The sequence below is a fragment of the Paramormyrops kingsleyae genome, chromosome 13 (assembly GCF_048594095.1).
Source record: "Paramormyrops kingsleyae isolate MSU_618 chromosome 13, PKINGS_0.4, whole genome shotgun sequence".
Taxonomy (NCBI): Eukaryota; Metazoa; Chordata; class Actinopteri; order Osteoglossiformes; family Mormyridae; genus Paramormyrops; species Paramormyrops kingsleyae.
In genome coordinates this window covers 17,374,765-17,393,211 of record NC_132809.1, presented here as the reverse complement: position 1 = coordinate 17,393,211, position 18,447 = coordinate 17,374,765, and the positions used below count along the sequence as shown (strand labels likewise).

Genomic DNA, 18,447 nt, shown 5'->3' with positions numbered 1-18,447 from the left:
GCACGAAATAAATGACAATCCCATACTGCGAAGCGAGAGCAGACACACATACCTTCAAGTCTCGCTATAATTTCCTTTATAAATTCTACAGTTCATCTCATTACTTTCCTCTTTAATTGGTTCGCTGCTATCACCGCTTATTTTATTAGGGGCCTTGATTACTGTATCAGTAAATGTACCGTAGATAAAGCACACAAAAAATTCACAGCGATTCATGTGCATCAGCATGCCAGGGGGTCCGCTTGCCTTCGTTTCAGCCCGCCAGAGACGCCACTCGATCTGTCCAGGTTTTAGTAGGTCGATCTGCTTTGTTTCGGTCGAGTTAAGAAGCGTTCGAGTTCCAAGGTTCTACTGTACTCACCAAATGTGAGCCAGCGTGTGCAGTCTGCAGTAACCTAAATTTATCTTCGGCTTCCCTGATTAGATTAACGATTTCTGAATTATTCCAGCGGGGCTAAACGATTTATTGATTGCACATGTTTTTCATTTAAGGTACCAAAATGAATGGTTGTATTTGTTCTTAAACCACTTTCGTCTTTGAATGTTTACTCACAAAATAAATTAGACCCGAATAGTCTATATTGTAACGATAAAACTTGAAACATGCAAGTTAGTTTCGCCGCGAAGGCCTGCCGCCGCACATGAAAGGTAGGCCTGCTGGGAATCGCTTCATGCAGCTGCACCTCCCTGCCCTTGGAGTCCCGCATACTTTTACAAAGCACTTGACTTTATTTGACGGATAAAGAGTAGGTCTACCGTCCGGCTGGGCCCATTGTCCAGCGCTTAAACAATCATAGGAGGTGTGAAGAAAAGGGGGGTGTTGGATCACTTTCCAAAAATATATATATATTGAAGAGTGGATCAATACCGCCGTTGGTTTGGCAGCTGTCCCTTTGCTATCAGTATTGCCTCTTAATTGATGCCGGTTTCTGAGACGACCGCACTCTGTTGTCTCAGCTGACATTGTGTCCCCCAACCCCGAGGGATATGCTCTAAAAAATTAAACAGAATTGCTGAGTAACACCAGCAATTTCTCATCATAAGTTTCTCCAAGCCACCACCGTGCTGTACGTGACTTAAATACATCCAGCTACACGTCGCATGCTTTTAGAATTTCCTGCTGCTCCAATTGTAGGCGGCTTGACGTAACTTTTCGTAAGACGTCCACCATAATAAGTACACATTGCCCAGTATAACGACATATGCCTTCCTGAACAATTAGTGGCGAGGCAAAATTAGCCTATTAAACCCGACTGTGACGTTGCAATCGGTCTCGATAAGCCTGATATTCAAACGCACTTAAGGCTCATCTTTGCTGTAGAAAACAAATGCAAATATAACTGCAACATAGGATGACAAAATCTGGAGTGGACTCTCCTATCGGTAACACCGTTACTCGTATGTAACTAGCGCATAGCCTTTGTTTTGACAGGTCAGGCGCTGCTGCAGGAAGCCCTCGGACGGGATGCGCGCTGCCCCCCAGCCCCAACCCCCGGCGCCTCCCCCGCCCTAATTACCCGGCCGAGCGAAAGCAGCCGCGCTGCGCTCGCAGTTTGTAACCTGAAGCGGTGCGCAGTGCTGCGGGGCGCCTGCAATCACGCTGAGCATGAGAGCAATGTTAATAAATGGCGTCTTTTAAAAGGAGAATCTTCCAGCGTCAACTCTGTCTGATCGCGCTCATTCCTCTTTCAGGTAAGACGAACCTAATGAAGGTTAATGATTATAATACATGCAGAGCCGGACGGGTCACAGGACGTGTCCGTAACTCTTGGTCAATGCGTCAAGTAGTTTGGCCTGAGGTTGACTTTATTGTAGGCGAGGTTAGCATTGCAAGAATGGATGCAACCAGATCTCAAATCATATCAAAGTTTAGCGAGTAGTAGTACTTTTAAATGTTTAAGTGAAGTCGATGGTCAGTGCTGCACTAGGCAGTATAATGGCCGAGCTGACCACAGCTCCGGGCACCCATTGTCCAGCCGATCATCGCGCACTTTAAACATTAATGTCCAGTATCGCGTATCTGTATCGAGTTTTACCGACCGGCGAATTGAACATTATTCAGACTACGGGTGCAAACTGCTGGGGGCCGTAAACAGCGCTCGCCTGACAGGCTTCCCGCTACACGTGGATCAGAAAAATCCTTTAAGTCAATGCATTTTGCTGAGGCAACCATGCTTCTGCTTCCCCAAGGATACCGAGTTTCTTACTGGGAGATTAATGACTGTAGACGGCGATAAGCATATTTTGTGTAAAAAGTGATTTTTTTCTTTTCATCTATCGGTTTTGTGTAACTTGTAAAGCAATACAGGGATTAGCATGCATAATGGAGGGGGGGGGGGGGACTTGTATGAAGCTCCCCAATAGATAACGGGTCTCCCTTTCATCGTCTTACGGGAATGCTAGTTGTTGATGCGGAGAAATACAGATTGAGCACTCCGTGGTCCAGCTAAGTCAAAATTGAAATCTTAACAATAGATCTGCATGTGACAGTCAAAATGCAACGTTTGTATAATTAAGGGTTCAATGCAGCCAGCTTTGGTACTAACTTTTCTGTTCAGTTTGCTTCGATGACATGGATGTTTTTAATACTTATACATTATATTTCTGACGTTTGCCAATTCGTTTCGGCCCCATTAGATATAATTGCCACCTTTGATATAATTTGTAAATGGTATACTACAATTAATTCTTGATTTAGACGAAAAAGATAAAATGCGTAGATCTCAGACATAAACATGTCCCTTAAAGCTTTGTAGCCTGATGTTTCAGGTAAGATAAAGTAAAGTTTAAAGAGTAGTCTATGAGGTTTCTGTTTACTGATTGCAGCAGTTCCTCACCACTTCCTATTGTGTGTGTGTGTGTGTGTGTGTGTGTGTGTGTATAATATATTTCTCATGTATGTTTTTGTTTTTTGAGAACTGGTTAAATTTAATTAATTTTGATGTATATTGGCCATTAAATACCATTAGTCAAAGTTGTGTAAACATTAATAAATTGAAGCTTTGAGTAGCCGACTTACCCTTTTATGTGAAATGCAGACCATGAAAGCAGCGTTTGTCCTGCCCTCTCCTGCCATGTCCCTCTGTCTCATCCCGTCTCCCTCTCTCTTCAGGCATTCTGGCCTTCAGTGAGCTGTTCTTTGTCAGGGAACCCCATGATCTGATGGTGTTACCGGGAGAGTCGGCGCTCTTGGATTGTCACGCGCGCGGTGAGGTGCCCATCGCCATCGGGTGGCTGAGGAATGGAGCGAAAGTGGAGGACGACGAACGCGTGCGGCTCCTTCCCAACGGCTCGCTGCAGATCTCCCAGGTGGAGAGCAGCACCGCAGGGACAGTGGATGCCGGCGTCTATCAGTGTCTGGCTCAGAACCAGTATGGAGCCATCCTGAGTCAGAAGTCGAGATTAACTGTTGCAGGTGAGTGTCCCTGTGTGGCCCAGCCGGAGTGTGTCGCATCTCTGCCAGAGCTCGTCTCACAGAGGACACTCCAAACCTCACTGTCAGGATCCTTAAATAAGACTCTGGATGTCATGTGGGTGAGACTTATAATCTTCTGGAAGTTTGTCAGAGAGCTACCAGTGTTCACGCACCGTGTGACAGTCACAGCCTACGGTGTGACACAAGACGTGGACTACAGCTGGAGAGGTTATTATGTGTCAGCGGTTATAGAAAATGCAACTTCTCAAAGCATAATTTAGTTTTAATTTGTAAAATTCCATAATCCACGAATAGTTGCTTTGAGCAAAAGGGCATTAAATGTTACTGTCTGTGCTGTTTAATGATGGTAAAACCATTACCAAGCCTTCATTTCTCAGACTATCATCCTTCAAAAGACTTGCGCTCAGCTTTGCATTCTGGGAAATGTATTTTTGTGGGTTATCGCTTGCCATAGAGAAGAACTGTGGAGGTCTCCTCTGTGTGACCTGAGCCCCTGCGTTTGCTCTGCATAGAGGAGACGTCCATTCAAGTGCTAATAAGCAGTGGGCGGCTCTGGAAGGTCAGGGGCCATCTTCGATGGGGGCGACAGCAGCGCTGAAGCGGAGATCGCCCTTATTCATGCTACAGTCCTTCCGTTTCATCGCGTCACAAAGTGTGTCGTTCCCTAAAAGCGCTCTTTTGAAATGCTTCTTTTTTTGGGTGAGGGGGAGGCTGGCTGAGGAGGGGGGCGCTAACCCTTTACCCTGCCTCTTGTAGCTGCCCATCCTGCTTTTCTGCTCCCTTTCACCAGGTGAAACCTTACCTCTCTGGCTGCCCCCCCCCCCCCCCCGATTAGCTTTAGCCCTGGGGCTGTGGTGAAACGGAGAGGGCTGGCCCAGATTTCAGCATGCTGTGGTCAGGCTCACGTGGGAGGTTACGCTGGGGCTTATGGCGTGGTGATGACAGACCCCCCTCCTGTCCACAGAAAGGCATGGGTGGCATGTCAGTGCGGCTTTCATGGTGAGACGTCACTGAACTGGGAAATGGGCCTTTGCTGACCATGAGGAGCTTCCTGTTTCCAGCTGAACAAACGGTTAGCTAAATGCGACGCATGTCAGTAAGACTCCTTAGGTCTGACGTTAAGGTCTTGGAAGTTCGCAGGAGTTAAGTGGAAGTTCCTTACTGTGTGTCTGTGGGAATAGTCAGACTTAATGCTCCGTCGCTTCCCAGTTCAGGATGACGTTCGTGCTGGAACACAGAGGCACGGCTTTGCGCGTTGCTGGATGAAGGCTGTGCATTAGGAGCTTGCATGACGTTCTGTACCTGGTCTCTGAGAAGTGCTGAAAAACGACTGACAGCCAAGGATACAGAAAGACCAGAATCGGCAGTGTAAATAAGGGACAGGGATGTCCCCATCCCCTGTTTGTCGCATTAAACGACTCTGTCGCCACCTTCTCTCCAAAGTACGGCTCTGCAGACACCGCAGGGAGCTGTTGGGCTACTTTAACCTTCCGACATCAAGAATTTCCAGACAGCTGACATCTTGACAGTTTGTGTTTTCTGGCCATGTGCCTCAGGCTTACTGCAGCGTGTGACGGAACCTTACAGCCTGGCGTAGCTGATGTAAATTAGGCAGACGTAGGACGTAAAATAGATGAGGTTTTGGTTCAGCCTGTGGTAACTGGTAAAAAAATTCCTGGATTGTCCCCGATTCTGATCTTTGTCTCCTCAGGACATCACTGGTGTCCTGGGACTACTTACCTCATATAGCATCTAATCATTTTAAATGCTGGAGATAAAATGGGCATTTTTTGTGGAGCATAAGAGATGAATAGTCACAGCAGGCTGCCGACAGAAGTCTTTAGGTTGTTCAGTAAGTTGGTTGTATAACCTCATGGGTTGTGTTATACCTGCGGCCATGTTGGCGCCCCGCGTGGCAGAATCTTAAAGGGAGCTGTACCTATTCCTACCTCGCGATGTTTTGTACGTGGCGTGGTTCTTTACAGGAGGCCTTGTGTTTGCGGCTCTGTGGTTTGACATGCTGTGCCGTCTTAGCCTTCGCATGCTGGTCTAGAGGCTCGTAGGAGAGATTCTCGTTAGCTTGTTGGATGTTCTGCCTGAGGGAGTGTAAAGTTTTCATAGCCATCTGAGAAATGCACACTCAGCAAAGGTGCCAGCTCCCAGATTTACCCTTCTGGGGCGGGGCCTGTAACCCGGCCGTACCTCCTCTCGGGGGGCTGCCTCTCTTCCTCCTCTCGGGGGGCTGCCTCTCTTCCTCCTCTCGGGGGGCTGCCTCTCTTCCTCCTCTCGGGGGACTGCCTCTCTTCCTCCTCTCGTGGGGCTGCCTCTCTTCCTCCTCTCGTGGGGCTGCCTCTCTTCCTCCTCTCGGGGGGCTGCCTCTCTTCCTCCTCTCGTGGGGCTGCCTCTCTTCCTGTCCTTAGCCTCGAATGGCGGTATCAGCAGAGAGAAGTCGTGCCCCCAGACTGCATTCGGCGCTTCTCAGACTTTTTATTCACCCTATCTTTGTCCATTCTGACCATGCCCCCCCCCCCCACCACTTATTACGGTTACTGTTTGTGCAGAGATCACCCAAAAGGACAGCCAGCTTGAGCTGACCTTTAATGTGTACGGTTTTGCTGTAGTTGTATCTCCTCGAAGAGTTAGTGCCAGTCCAGACCTTCATGGCTGTAATGTGTCTAATTATTAGTTCATCTTTGGCTACGAAGTGGCCGCTACCATATCGCCAAAGTAGCTTCTTCCCAAGCCGCCTGACAGCCGCTGCTGTGGATCCGCTGCTTTATGCTTCTCTTTATTAAAGTGCTGAGCTCTCTTCACGTCTTCTCTGGTTGCGTGGAGACGCCCATCCCCCAGTGGCTGGTGTCAAAAGACCTTCAAGAAAGGGGGCTCTCATGTGGTGCCTCCCCAAGGAAGATGGATGGTCCAGAATGTGGAGACCTTCTGTGACCCCTGACCCCTCGTCCTGAGAGAGGTCCCTCTGTATAAGTACTCCAACCCGCATGGTGAGGATGGTTTAGACAGCAACGCAAACAAAAACTCCGCATCGGTTTCCTGTCCTGCCTTTAATGGTTCTGACAGTCCTGAGCCACATTCCATGAGCAAAAGTATTTCAAAAAACAGTGAGATTTTCTTTGTTCTTCTCAAAGGTGACTTTTTTTAATGCGTAATGATGTAACTGTTCTGAAACCAAGCCAGAATCTGCGAGAAACGTTCACGATCTCCTATCGCAGGTCCGGAACGTGAAATTACAATTCCCCCCCAAACTCCAACCCGCTGCCTCAGATGCAAACTCTTGAACTCTCACTACGGTACTAATGTTGCAAAACGCATTTTACATTTGACAGTTAACATTACGACACGTAAATCACAAAATTATTATTGTATTTTAAGTTAGGCTAACCTGTGTATTTTGTTAATTTTCCAAGTTAAACCTATTTTATTGCCTTCCAGCTGTTTGGACTAAAATAGTCACGTGACAATCATGTTCGAGCTATCATGCCTGCAGTAAAAGCTAGACTAGTTTCATTAGCTGAAGGTGGATGATAGCCCAGGGTTGGCAGGGCACCTGCACACGTTCTTCAGCAGTGTGGGACCATCTCAGTTTTCCAGTAGAATATTGTATTTTATTTTTTAATCTTATTTTTGTTTATGTAGTTAATGTGAAGGTAATCTTCCTGTGAGAGACAGGAATCCCATCCAGCCTCTCCACTCTGCCTCCCTGTACCCGGTCTTGTCTGGGATTGCCTCCGTGACTCTGTACTGGATAAGTGCTGATGGGTTGGTTGGTGGATGGATGGACGGACGGACGGACCGATGGATGGATTTCAGAGAGATGCTTTCAGACTTAGTCAGAACAGCTGTGATGCACAGTATCTTTACCTTGCCAAGTCTGTTTCCTAAATGCAGATACTGGTGGCCATTGGGCATCTGTGGACAGTCGGCTTATTGCAGTCCTCATGTTCAGTATGCATTAAGAAAATATTGAGAGAACTGTTGTGTTCTTGGTGTTTTTTTTTTTTTTTTGGTGAAGTGTTTTGCAGTTTGCCACCATAAGGCCTGATGAAGGTCTGCATGTTCGCCTGGTGGCGCCTTGGGCCGCGTTCGCCTCGTGGCGGCTTACACCAGGATCGAGGAGGCCTTGCTGGGGTTGGTATGGTCCTGCTTGCTGTAGATGGTAATGCAGGCTTCACCCAGGCTTTCTATAGTTCTGACCCACCTCTTGCAGACATTGAGCCATTGTTTATAAACCTTAGTCCAGGCCCTTGACCTTTTGCTACAGTGAATATGAAGAAATCCTAATCAAGCTATTTACTGAACTTTCCTTTTATTTCCTCCTTTTTATTTCCGTCCTCTGAACCCGTGTCCAGAACCCATAAACCCAGAGGCTTATGCTGTCGCCACTAAAGCAGGGGTCTGAAAAACGTCGGATTTGGATTCCGGGTGGGTGCGTGAGTTTGAGACCCAAAGGACACATGCATAATTGCACGCATCACTGCAAACATGGCGGCAAATCCACATCTTCCTGGAGGGCATGTAGGCCTAATCACACGCATGTTTAATAAGTGTTAATATAAGCATGTTGACCCTATAAGCCAGAGCGTGTGTCGCCGGTTGAGGATGTGCTGCTGTAAATGGTTGCCAGGCCTGAAATGCCTCCCTGATGTTCATTAGCAGCCCTCGGATCCTCAGTGTTATGCACATATGACCTTTCTGCAGCTGGCCGATGACACCAAGAAAAAGGCTCATTTTTAGGAACGTTGGCCCTAATGGTTCAGTGTCAGCTCTTAGTCATAACTCTCACTGTAGGATTAGCTCTTCTGAAGGCAGTCACCTCTGTCGGTCAGTACCCAGGTGAGCCTGAAGGAGGTGCTCATGCTATGGCACAGCTGGACACCCGGACGGGAGTCGTCCACCCCTGCTGCAGGTGAACTAGGTCCTCGTTGAGGATGCATGGTAAATCCTTTGCTCCCCGAGTGGAGGAGCAGGACTATCTCGGGCATTTAAAGCTTGAGTGCTGTTTTGCCCCCTCCCTATTTCTGTGACACCCACTGTAAGGGTCACATTAATCAGGTTTCTCCCATGATTGATTGGCACATTACAGGACGGCGGGTTTTTCTCTCATTGCAAGGGCAGATCTTTGTTTGGAGAAGCGAGTGTGGTGGTAGGGCGGGGTCTTGCAGGTTGCAAGCGAGGGTCTTTGCGGGATGAAGGCCTCCGTCGCTGTCAGGCTTCTGCTCAGATGCGGCCGCTTTCTGCGCATGGTGTGTCCCGTCATCAATGTCCCCCCTGTCGCTGTACGTGGAACTTCACCTCCATTAGCATAGGAGAATCACTGGCAGGATGTGGTTGCCATCGTAACCTGATAATTTGGCCTATCGCTGCCTTAAAAGCTCGTTAGTGCATAGACTCTTCGTTGGCTCTTTTGCTGCCCCTCACTGTGTGTTAATGCCATATTGCACAGGTTGATACCCTGGTGTATTATTGAATACTAGATACATTATTGGCAGTAACTGGTTTCTTTTCATTGCTTTCTGACCCCTGTGTGTTTTAAATGATTTTTTTTCTCGCTGTGTACCTAGCCTTCTAAAGGAGCAGCTTGTAGGTTTACATCTCAGGAGTATCTCTGGATCACCATGTAGGATCACCCCCCACCTCCCATTTTTCACCCTGTCTTCACGGAGCTGTCCTGCAGACCCAAAGAAGACTTTGTGTTGGGGGCGGGTGGCCCCCACCGTCTCTGAGGGGGCCTTTGTCTGGACCTGACATGGCCATTCACCTTCGCTTAGCTGTGCCCTGACCTCGGCGAATGTGTCTGGGATGTTCCCACCACGGAAACGAGCACACGGCCTTCACAGTGTCACGGCCTTCACAGTGTCACGGCCTTCACAGTGTCACGGCTGGTATTTTGCCGTCAGACTTGTTTATCCGTTGTAAGTCACTTTTATAGGTTTATCTGCTGAGAGATTTCACTGTTTTTGGGAAAATACCGGCATAGACAGACCAGAACTGCTTTCTTTTGTTTTAGATTTTGTTTGGAAGGAGTCCCTCGTATTTACAGCATTCGATCAGTCATTCGGGGTCGTCTGTGTTGTGAGTGTCAGGGGCTTGATGTGGTAACTGCACTGGGGGGGTGTTTTCTGATAATGAAATCAATGCAAACTCACTCAACGGGCAGCGGGGGGAGGGCAGGGGGACTGCCGTTGTCCCTCTGGGTTTGAATGATGAAGCATAGAGACAGTGGGCAGCTGATGTACAAATGCACTGCTTTTCCAAGCAGTGTAACGTGGCTGTAGCTGAGTTCATACGGCACGCAGACGTGGTCGGGGGGGGGGGGGGGTCGCTTCCTGTGATCTGTGATTTTGAAAGGGGTGTGACTGGACATGGGGGCTCCAGCACCTTGCTGGGATTTTCACATGCTGTAGTGTTTACGCAGAATGGTGTGATTTTAAACACATCAAGTCAGGCTCAGTTCTGCAACTGAAAACACCTCGTCAATGAAATAGCTCAGAGGAGAATGGGCAGATTCATTAAAGCACTCAGGAGGGAGAAAAGTGCAGAACAAACAGTTCAGTACAACAGGGGTGAGCAGAGAGCCTTCTGTGAACATGCAGCATGTCTGACCTTGAAGATATTCTACCTGAAATGTGTTTGCCAGTCCCATGTTTGTGAATAGCAGCCTGAAACAGGCCACAGCATGTGAGTGAACCTGTGTGCTGTATAATGGATAAGCTGTGTGTGTGTGTGTGTGTGTGTGTGTGTGTGTGTGTGTGTGGGAGAGAGAGTGTGAGGGAGGGAGGGTGAGAGTGTGAGAGAGAGTAAGGCCTTTGGGCCCTGCTGTATGCTTGATGAGCGGCTTGGGGGGGGGGGGGGGCAGGTCAAAGGTGAAAGGGTTAGGCGCTGGTGGGGGCAGATGGCCGGCTTCTCTTTAAATGGCGTCTTGCCAGATCAGCAGCCATGATTTACCTGTCTCTGATAAGTCATTATGTAATTTATGCAGCTGCCTGATAGACACCTTCTTACACACGACTTACTTCCTCTAGGCCAACATTTGCCGCTGTGTGGCATTTATAGACTGAAGGGCCCCCTGCAGACTGAAGGTGCCTCTCAGTGTGGGGGACGCTGTCGTCCGGAGCAGAGGACCAGCGCTGACGGCCTTTGCTCTCCCTCAGTAATCAATGCAGCTCTTTGCTTCTGTCTGCTGACCCCCCAGCCCCCCTTGTGAAGGATCACGCTTTCAGCCTGGCTGTGGGGCTGATCGGACGTCTTTGCTGATATGAGATGTGCGGCCATGACTCGCTGTTGAGGGGAGGCTCCACCCCCCAGCCCCCAGCCACTGCTATGCTGGGATGAGCTTTATGTGGAAAATGGTAACATCTGTGGTCTTCAAAGTACAGTCATTTGGGTCTTTGTGCAGAAATTTGACTCCAGGGCTGGACTCAGATTGGACATGGGCCCTGGGCTTTAACTTTTGGGGGGTCCTGGTCGGTAATGAATTTTTCTGGCCCCCATACCCATCGGCCCACCAGGAGATGCCCGGTGTGTTCAGCCTTGTCTGATCCGCTTGTTAGTTGCTGAATGGCCAGTGAGGCAGAGAATGGAGAGGCGCTCAGCTGTGGTATATAATCAGACTGCTGGACTGTAATGTTCCTCAGATATTGAAAATGGAAAAACTGGCAAAAATCAATACCGAAATTAAGAGGGGCACTGAAATGAAAGCTGTAAATAAGGAAGCAATGTTTCTCACCTGTTTACTTAATACTTATCAATCAGATTTGGTAATAAATGAGTGTTTCCTGCTTTGGCCTCTGACTGAGGCTGCTGCCGTCATTTGACTTTGTAATGACGCCTCTGACATCAGCAGCAGTATCTCAGATAACCTTCCACCTACAAAGGATTTGTTTCCCTGTGGGTAGAAATCCCCTGTAATCCTGCCTGGCTCCTCTCACGTGCCGTTTTCATCTCTCTCTATATTCTTTATTTCTCAGCTGGTTGCAGCCATTGACCTTCGCTTAGCTGTGCCCTGACCTCGGCGAATGTGTCTGGGATGTTCCCACCACGGAAACGAGCACACGGCCTTCACAGTGTCACGGCCTTCACAGTGTCACGGCCTTCACAGTGTCACGGCTGTGTCCTAGTTGCGTCCCACAAAAGAGCCAATCCTAATAACTAGGCTTGCAGAATAGTAGATAATCTGTAGCATCTAAATCAATTTTCTCATATATATGACTCGCTACTTTCTTAATTCTTTTTTCTGTGTTTTTTTTTTAATAGTCGACTCAATAGATAGCATTTATTTTTTTGGCTGGGGGTAGAATGTCACCCCTGGGGCTTGGAATGAGTTGCCATGGTGCCGGTAGTGATTTTTGTATAATAATTAAGGGATTGTGATCAATCGGCAGACCGCAGCCAACCTTCTTACATGTGACTTTCACGGACATCTGTACTGGGGGCTGCGTCGCCATTGATTTCATTAAACAAATGATTGACCTTTTGGCCTCTTAAAGGAGCTGGGGGCAGACGGGAGTGAACGCCGTGGCTTTGCTTTGGCTGTTGTCTGTGGTGCTGAAGGGCCTCTGCTAATTTTGGGAAGAAGGATTAATAAAATGCGAGAGTCTAAAACATCAGTACAGTGTAGCTCTTTGTATTTGCCAGGATCTGATCGTTTTTTGCACAAATGTGGTGCCTTTGGTAGTGCAGGTGCCTGAGTGCTGGAAACTCCATCACTTCCTGGATCTTTTGTCAGGCGTTTAGATGCACCGTGGGAAATTATCCAATTTCACTTAATTGGTCTAAAAAAACTTTTTCGAAAATTAATTAATTATAATTTGCAAATAGTATGCCATTGTCGAGTGTCTGTGCTGTAATCGTGATGTATTCTCTTCCGTGTCAGTAGGTGGCAGCAGGTACATAATTGCCTTGGTACTCTGAGGGCGCTTTTCCACCGCACCAGGTACCGTACTTTCAGTACTTCCAAAAAGTACCAAAAGTATGGTACTTCTTTTGTGTTGGTTTTCCACTGCCGTAAAAACTGGTACCGGCGCCAAATGACATCATCAGTGACTGCCCCTGACTGACATCATCACAAAGCGCGGTATTTATTTCACTGAATTCAAACATGTTGTTATGATCCTTCACTATCCTGTAGTCCTGCTTAAGTTTGATTTTCAAGCGGCATTGTTCAGTGTTTCGCGTGTGCCCCATTTCCTCCAAGCAGATTGCTATAACAGCAAATACTTTTTTTATTTAGTCGTGCCATCCAAATCCCGATGGATCTGTTCATCCGACCATATGGCGATTAAAGCCTGTGTTTCCTCGTTTGTCCATCCTTCCATTTTACTTTTTTATATTTTTGTTTCTACTGTTTATTTAGTTTTTCAAAAGATGGCGGTTGTATTTTGTGTTTCAGCGGCAGGCTATTTGCATAACCAATCAACAGCAAATACGTTTGCAAGTCCCACCCCAAAGCACCGAAGTACCAAAGAAGTACCCCAACTGGTTTGGAACTTTCGGTACTGATACTCGACCGGAAGTCAATGGAAAAGCGAAAGTACCTTGCCGAAAGTACCGTTCTTTGTGCAGTGGAAAAGCGCCCTGAGACAAGAGACTATGATGCAGCTGTAGTGATGCATGCGACAGGTAGCTGTGACAGTGATGGAGAAGTTTTTGAAAAGGAAAAATGCAATTCTGACCGAGATGAAGGCCCTAGTATGAGCGGTAGTCAGAAGACCGCAAAGATGGTGACCTTGAGGCAATATAGCCAAAGCTCTCTTATTCGGATTTATTTTCACCAGGGACTTAATGACACTGACTTGCACACGCCAAGCACGATAAAGCTATCCAGCAGTGCCATGGTCCCACGTAAGCTTAAACACCTCCTCCCAACGAAACACCTGTCGCTTCGAAACGAGCAGGTGGACTTTTTTGTTCGCCAGCGTGAACACATGGAGAAACGGGCAACTTTTATGAGAGAAACCACAAAGGTGAATGAGAGCCCTCGCAACCATGTTGCTTAACTTGTAGCCAAATCAAAAAAGTCCCACACTGGCAGAATGATTAATATTACCTGCCTGCAAAGCCACTGTAAAGGAGATGCTCTGCCTAGATGCGGTTATAGAAATAGCTAAAGTCCCTCTCTCAGATAACACAATTGCCAGATGTATTGATGACATCGAAAATGTTGCTTTGGAAAAGATGCGCATCAGTAGGAAATTTGCGTTGCAACTTGATGAGTCTACGGATATTAGGGGACATGCTCAACTCTTGGCCAATGTGCGTTACCATCAGAGAGAGCTTCCTATTTTGTAAGGCATTGCCAACAGCAAAAAATAGAGGAGATTTTTCGGGTTGCATCACAATGTCTTGAACAGGGAGGACTTAAGTGGGAAAACTTCAAGTGTCTGCAGTGATGGGGCCGCAGCCATGGTCGGGCGTATCAAAGGCTTCGTTAGCAGAGTGAAAGGAAGAAACCCAGATGTTAGTGTTACACACTGTTTTTTTTTGAGGCTCTCGTTCCCAAGACTTCACCAGCAGACCCAGTTCCTGTGTTGGATGATGTGTTGCGCATGGTAAACTTTGTAAAGACACGACTTGTGAAATGTCGCATATTTGCATCTTTGTGTGAGGAAATGGAAGCATAAAACTTTGTTGCTCCATACGGAGGTCCGAGGGTTGTCGCGCGGCAAGGTGCTGGCCCGTGTGTATGAGCTGCGGGAGGAACTTAGTGTTTCTAACACATGAGGGGTCCGATTACGCAAAGCTGCTCTCAGGTGATGAGTGGTGTGCGAGGCTGGCATACCTGACTGATATATTTCATCATCTGAATGAACTGAACACACGAATGCAAGGCCGAAATGAAAACCTGCTTACAAGCACAGATAAAATGAATGGATTCCGTTCGAAGGTGCAGCTCTGGTGGTGGAAAGTGCCAACCTTGACATGTTCCCAGTCACCAGGAATTTGCAAGATGTCAACACTGCTGCTCTGTGTGAGATAATAGGTAAACATTTGAAAACTCTTGAGGAGAAGCTGTCATTTTATTTCTCTTCAGCCTTCATCGAATCCCTCAACTGGGTTAGGGACCCATATAGCTCAGCATCAGTTGTTGGGAATTACATGACTATACAGTAGCAGGAGGAACTAACTGAACTGAGACAAGATCGTGGTTTAAAGCTAAGCTTTGTTAATCTACCTTAGGACTATTTCAACATTACTCCCATTTTCCACAACATATCTGTGTGAGCTGAGCTTTTCAAGCCTGACTGCTATAAAAACTAAAAACAGAAAGAGACTGAGAGCTGTTGAGGAAGAGCTTCACGTTTGTCTGCCTTCAATTCATTCATCCAGTTTTTACAGCAGTTCATCCAAACAGGCTCAGGTTTCACACTGAATGAGTATAAATAAATTGAGAGACTATTTTGTCATTACTAGGCCACAGTGTCATTTTGTAACATTTTTGGTTGGTGGTGTGCCGTGGGATTTTTTCAATGTAAAAAAATGTGCTGTGGCTCAAAAAAATAGTTGAAATACAACTAATTTAACCAATCGCCATGCTGTCCCGGGCTGGTCCTTTAACCAATCGCCGTGCTGTCCCGGGCTGGTCCTTTAACCAATCACAGTTCTGTCCCGGGCTGGTCCTTTAACCAATCGCAGTGCTGTCCCGGGCTGGTCCTCTAACCAATCGCAGTGCTGTCCCGGGCTGGTCCTTTAACCAATCGCCGTGCTGTCCCGGGCTGGTCCTTTAACCAATCGCCGTGCTGTCCCGGGCTGGTCCTTTAACCAATCGCCGTGCTGTCCCGGGCTGGTCCTACCAAACCCAAATGTCCCGTGACACTTTAGCTCTGTTTTGTTCTGCCTCCCTACCCAGCAGCCACAGTTCAAGGCATTCCTTTGTGCCTGCTTTGTTCCTGCTCTTTGCCGTGGCATGGGGGACGTTCCGGCAATGAGTGTTTAAAAGAGCAAACCATGAAGCGGAGCGAGTCCATCTTTGAAGGCTGGCGTCCTGGAAATGTCAGGCCACGTATCAGTATGCTGGTTTCTGTGAGAGGTCTGTCATTTCTGTACCATCATTCTCTTCTCCCTCAAGGCCAATACCTTTACTTTTGAGATATCAGGAAGAGGTCGACGTCCAAAGTCGAGATCCTCTGGCCGGGAGCTTCTCAACCTGGAGTTCTTCAGGAAATATCCAGCTCCTTAAAGTCAACATGTGAATGTCTATGTGATGTTTGATTAGTTTGCAGTATTTAAAGTCCACTCGAGTCTCGCTGTCTGTCCATCTTTCAGAACCTGCCTAAGGACCTGGTTTCCCTTCCTGCCAGATGGAAAGATTCACTAACTTGGTGTGGCGTCGATGAGCTGCCCTCTTTGATTAACCCCGATGTACCGCAGGACAGTTACTCTTACTGTCCAGGTTCTCCTACAGCTTGTCAGCCCACTTTTCGTGGTGCTGTGGTGCTTGTTAAAGACGGCAGTGAGACGGCGGCCATCCTGCCTTCGAGTCTTGCTGCCTATTTTTAGGCCTGCAGGTACTTCTGAGAGCCTTTAGTGTTTCCAGAGGCTGTTGTGCATGTGATGATGATTTTACACTTAAAGTAACTGGGTTTGTTTGCAGTGGTGTGTGGCTCTGTGCCCATGATCAGAAGGTTGCCAGTTCAAATCTCCCTGGTTGGCTGAGTGATGTCACAGATGGGCCCGTGTGCAAGGACCCGTTATCTCAGATAGCTCCATGGACACTGGCTGGTTCTGCTCCCTGATCCTCACTAGTACTTCGCTATGTAAATGTATTAAATCACCTGGAAGGATGATGTATTTGCATCTGCTACAGCTTATTCTGACTTCATTCACACTGCACAAGCTCCAACCTGAAAACAGACCTGAAATTAAAAGTTAGACATTTACTGAACATGACCTTGTCAAAACTAGGGCTGAGCGATATCATATCGATATTGCATCGCGCATGCGAGATAATCACCAAGGGTTCAGATGATAGACGAAGCATTTGGCCGGACGCCAGCTTTTCGGTGCTATACGGACATTTATTTACGTCCACAATTTGTGAAGCAGTTTAGTAGTATGACTGCTCTTCTTCACCACGACTTCAGTGCATATTGCACTGAGGTATACCAAACCATAGTATACCAAACCGTAGTATTAATATTTAAGCCATATGGCCATTTAAGCCACTATTATGGCTGTAAATTATATGTTCGTATATCACCGAAAAGCTGGCGCCTGGCCAAATGCTTCGTCTGTCGTCTGAAGTCCTGGTGAATGCACATGCATGATATAATATCGATATATCGCCCAGCCCTACTCAAAATTTTAGAGTGCAGATGTCAACACTTCAGAAATACTAATATTAAATGCCAGTATAATCAGACAGTGGTGTGATTATTCTATGTGTAAATAACTCCCTTTAAATGGTAATATGTCACAGTCCCTTCCCTCTAATGTCCGCTTCCGTACACGTGTGAGAGCCTGTGCCAGGTAAAAAAAATAAACAAATAAAAGACATACTAGCATATTCCTTTTCTGTGGTCATGTTGGCTTTTCGTGCTGGCCGACCAATATCTGACAGTCCAGTTTCCGGTTCCCGGTACCTCAGATCCGTATTTCTGGACACCGGAAAGTAATTCGGTTTAAAGGTCTGTTCCAAAATGCAAAGAATGGAAGATGTCAGCCGCTTTTTTTGTTGTAATTTGAATGGATTTAATCAGGGCGATTATTCAAAACGTCTTTCTAATAACAATAATAATGCATCTTATTTATATAGTGCTTTTCAAGATCTCAAAGGTCCTTATATAGAAGTGTCTATTGATGGGGGGATAATAGTAAATGATCCGGATTTACCCCCCTCCCCCTAATCGTCATAGATTTCTGCTGAAAGAAAATGATGGTCCAAAAATCCAAAATGGCTTTTTCCCCCAAAATCACTTTTTGAGATAAACCTGCTTCGGAAAGTGCTTTGGATTTTAGCGACTCACCAGATCATCATCATTCTCTGTTTTAGCTCATTTTTTTCAGGCACTTCTCCTGGAAAAACACAATTAATTCATCAACACTCTCAACTCCAGCTAGGTAACACTCATTGAATTGTCCGTAGAGAAGGATGGGGGTGTGAGTTTTAATTCCAAAGGCTGGCATTGATTTTCTGATTGCTTTCTTTCTTGGGTTTTGAATGTGAATTGATCTGAGGTATCAGGTAATTTTTACAGCCCTGAAGAGAGATGAAGTTTTTATTGTTATATATGTGTGTGTGTTTTGTGGGTGATGAATGGAGAGTCCTTATGTCTGTAACAGGAGAACTGCTTTCATGCCAGTCCTCTGCAGAAATGTAGACTGTATTTGTAATGTTTGGCTTTGAGTAACATCTGAGATGTGCTGCTTCTGAGGGAGGGGCTTCCTGTGGTCAGTATTCCACCGAGCCGCGTTAGGGTGGGGTTTTGCGGAGAGGTTGGTTAATTTCCAGAAATAAACAATGTATTATTTGTGCACTCTGTTCACATGTCATCTGGAAAAATGAAAATGGTTAAACTTTTGAACGCGCCAGTCAATCCACCCACAACTCCCCCCCGGGCTGTTTCATGGGTGCATGAAATCTTGGTAGGACGTAAACCAGTCCACAGAAATCAAAAGGCAGGGAGCCCTCATTGAAAACCATCGTGCTGAGGTGCGTGTCCTTGGGTTTGAGCGGAAGCTGCCCGCTGACCTGAACTGTCTGCTTATGGCCCAGGTATCTCCACCTTTGTGAGGCAGCCCTCACCTGCCATGCTCATGGAAGGCTCCGTGGCCAGGTTCAGCTGCAAGGTCACTGCCCACCCGCCAGCCGCCATCACCTGGGAGCTGAATGAAGCCCCCGTGCCCCCACTCACAGACAGGTATCTCATCCAAGCCCATGCATATGATTAAGCTTCTCATTTTTCCAGAAAATCATTGTTTTATTAAGGTGTATCAGTATGTATATCCTTATATGCTCTTAATTACAGGAAATATGCTCTTAATTACAACCGCCATAGTCA

The 18,447-nt window shown here is 46.9% G+C and overlaps 1 protein-coding gene across 2 annotated transcripts in view; it reads left to right on the top strand.

Annotated features, from left to right (window-relative positions):
* The first annotated feature begins 242 nt into the window (after nt 1-242).
* LOC111846770 (protogenin A-like) overlaps nt 243-18,447 on the top strand; it is a 38,494-nt gene continuing 20,289 nt past the window's right edge. The window contains exons 1-3 of one of the 2 annotated variants that reach the window (XM_072698306.1): nt 243-648; nt 3,113-3,415; nt 18,162-18,306. In XM_072698306.1, coding sequence (XP_072554407.1) covers nt 642-648; nt 3,113-3,415; nt 18,162-18,306 — 455 coding nt within the window. In that variant the 5' untranslated portion in view covers nt 243-641. Of the gene's footprint in view, nt 649-1,531; nt 1,693-3,112; nt 3,416-18,161; nt 18,307-18,447 lie in introns of those variants that run through there. The other variant, XM_072698305.1, reaches the window with a different exon arrangement.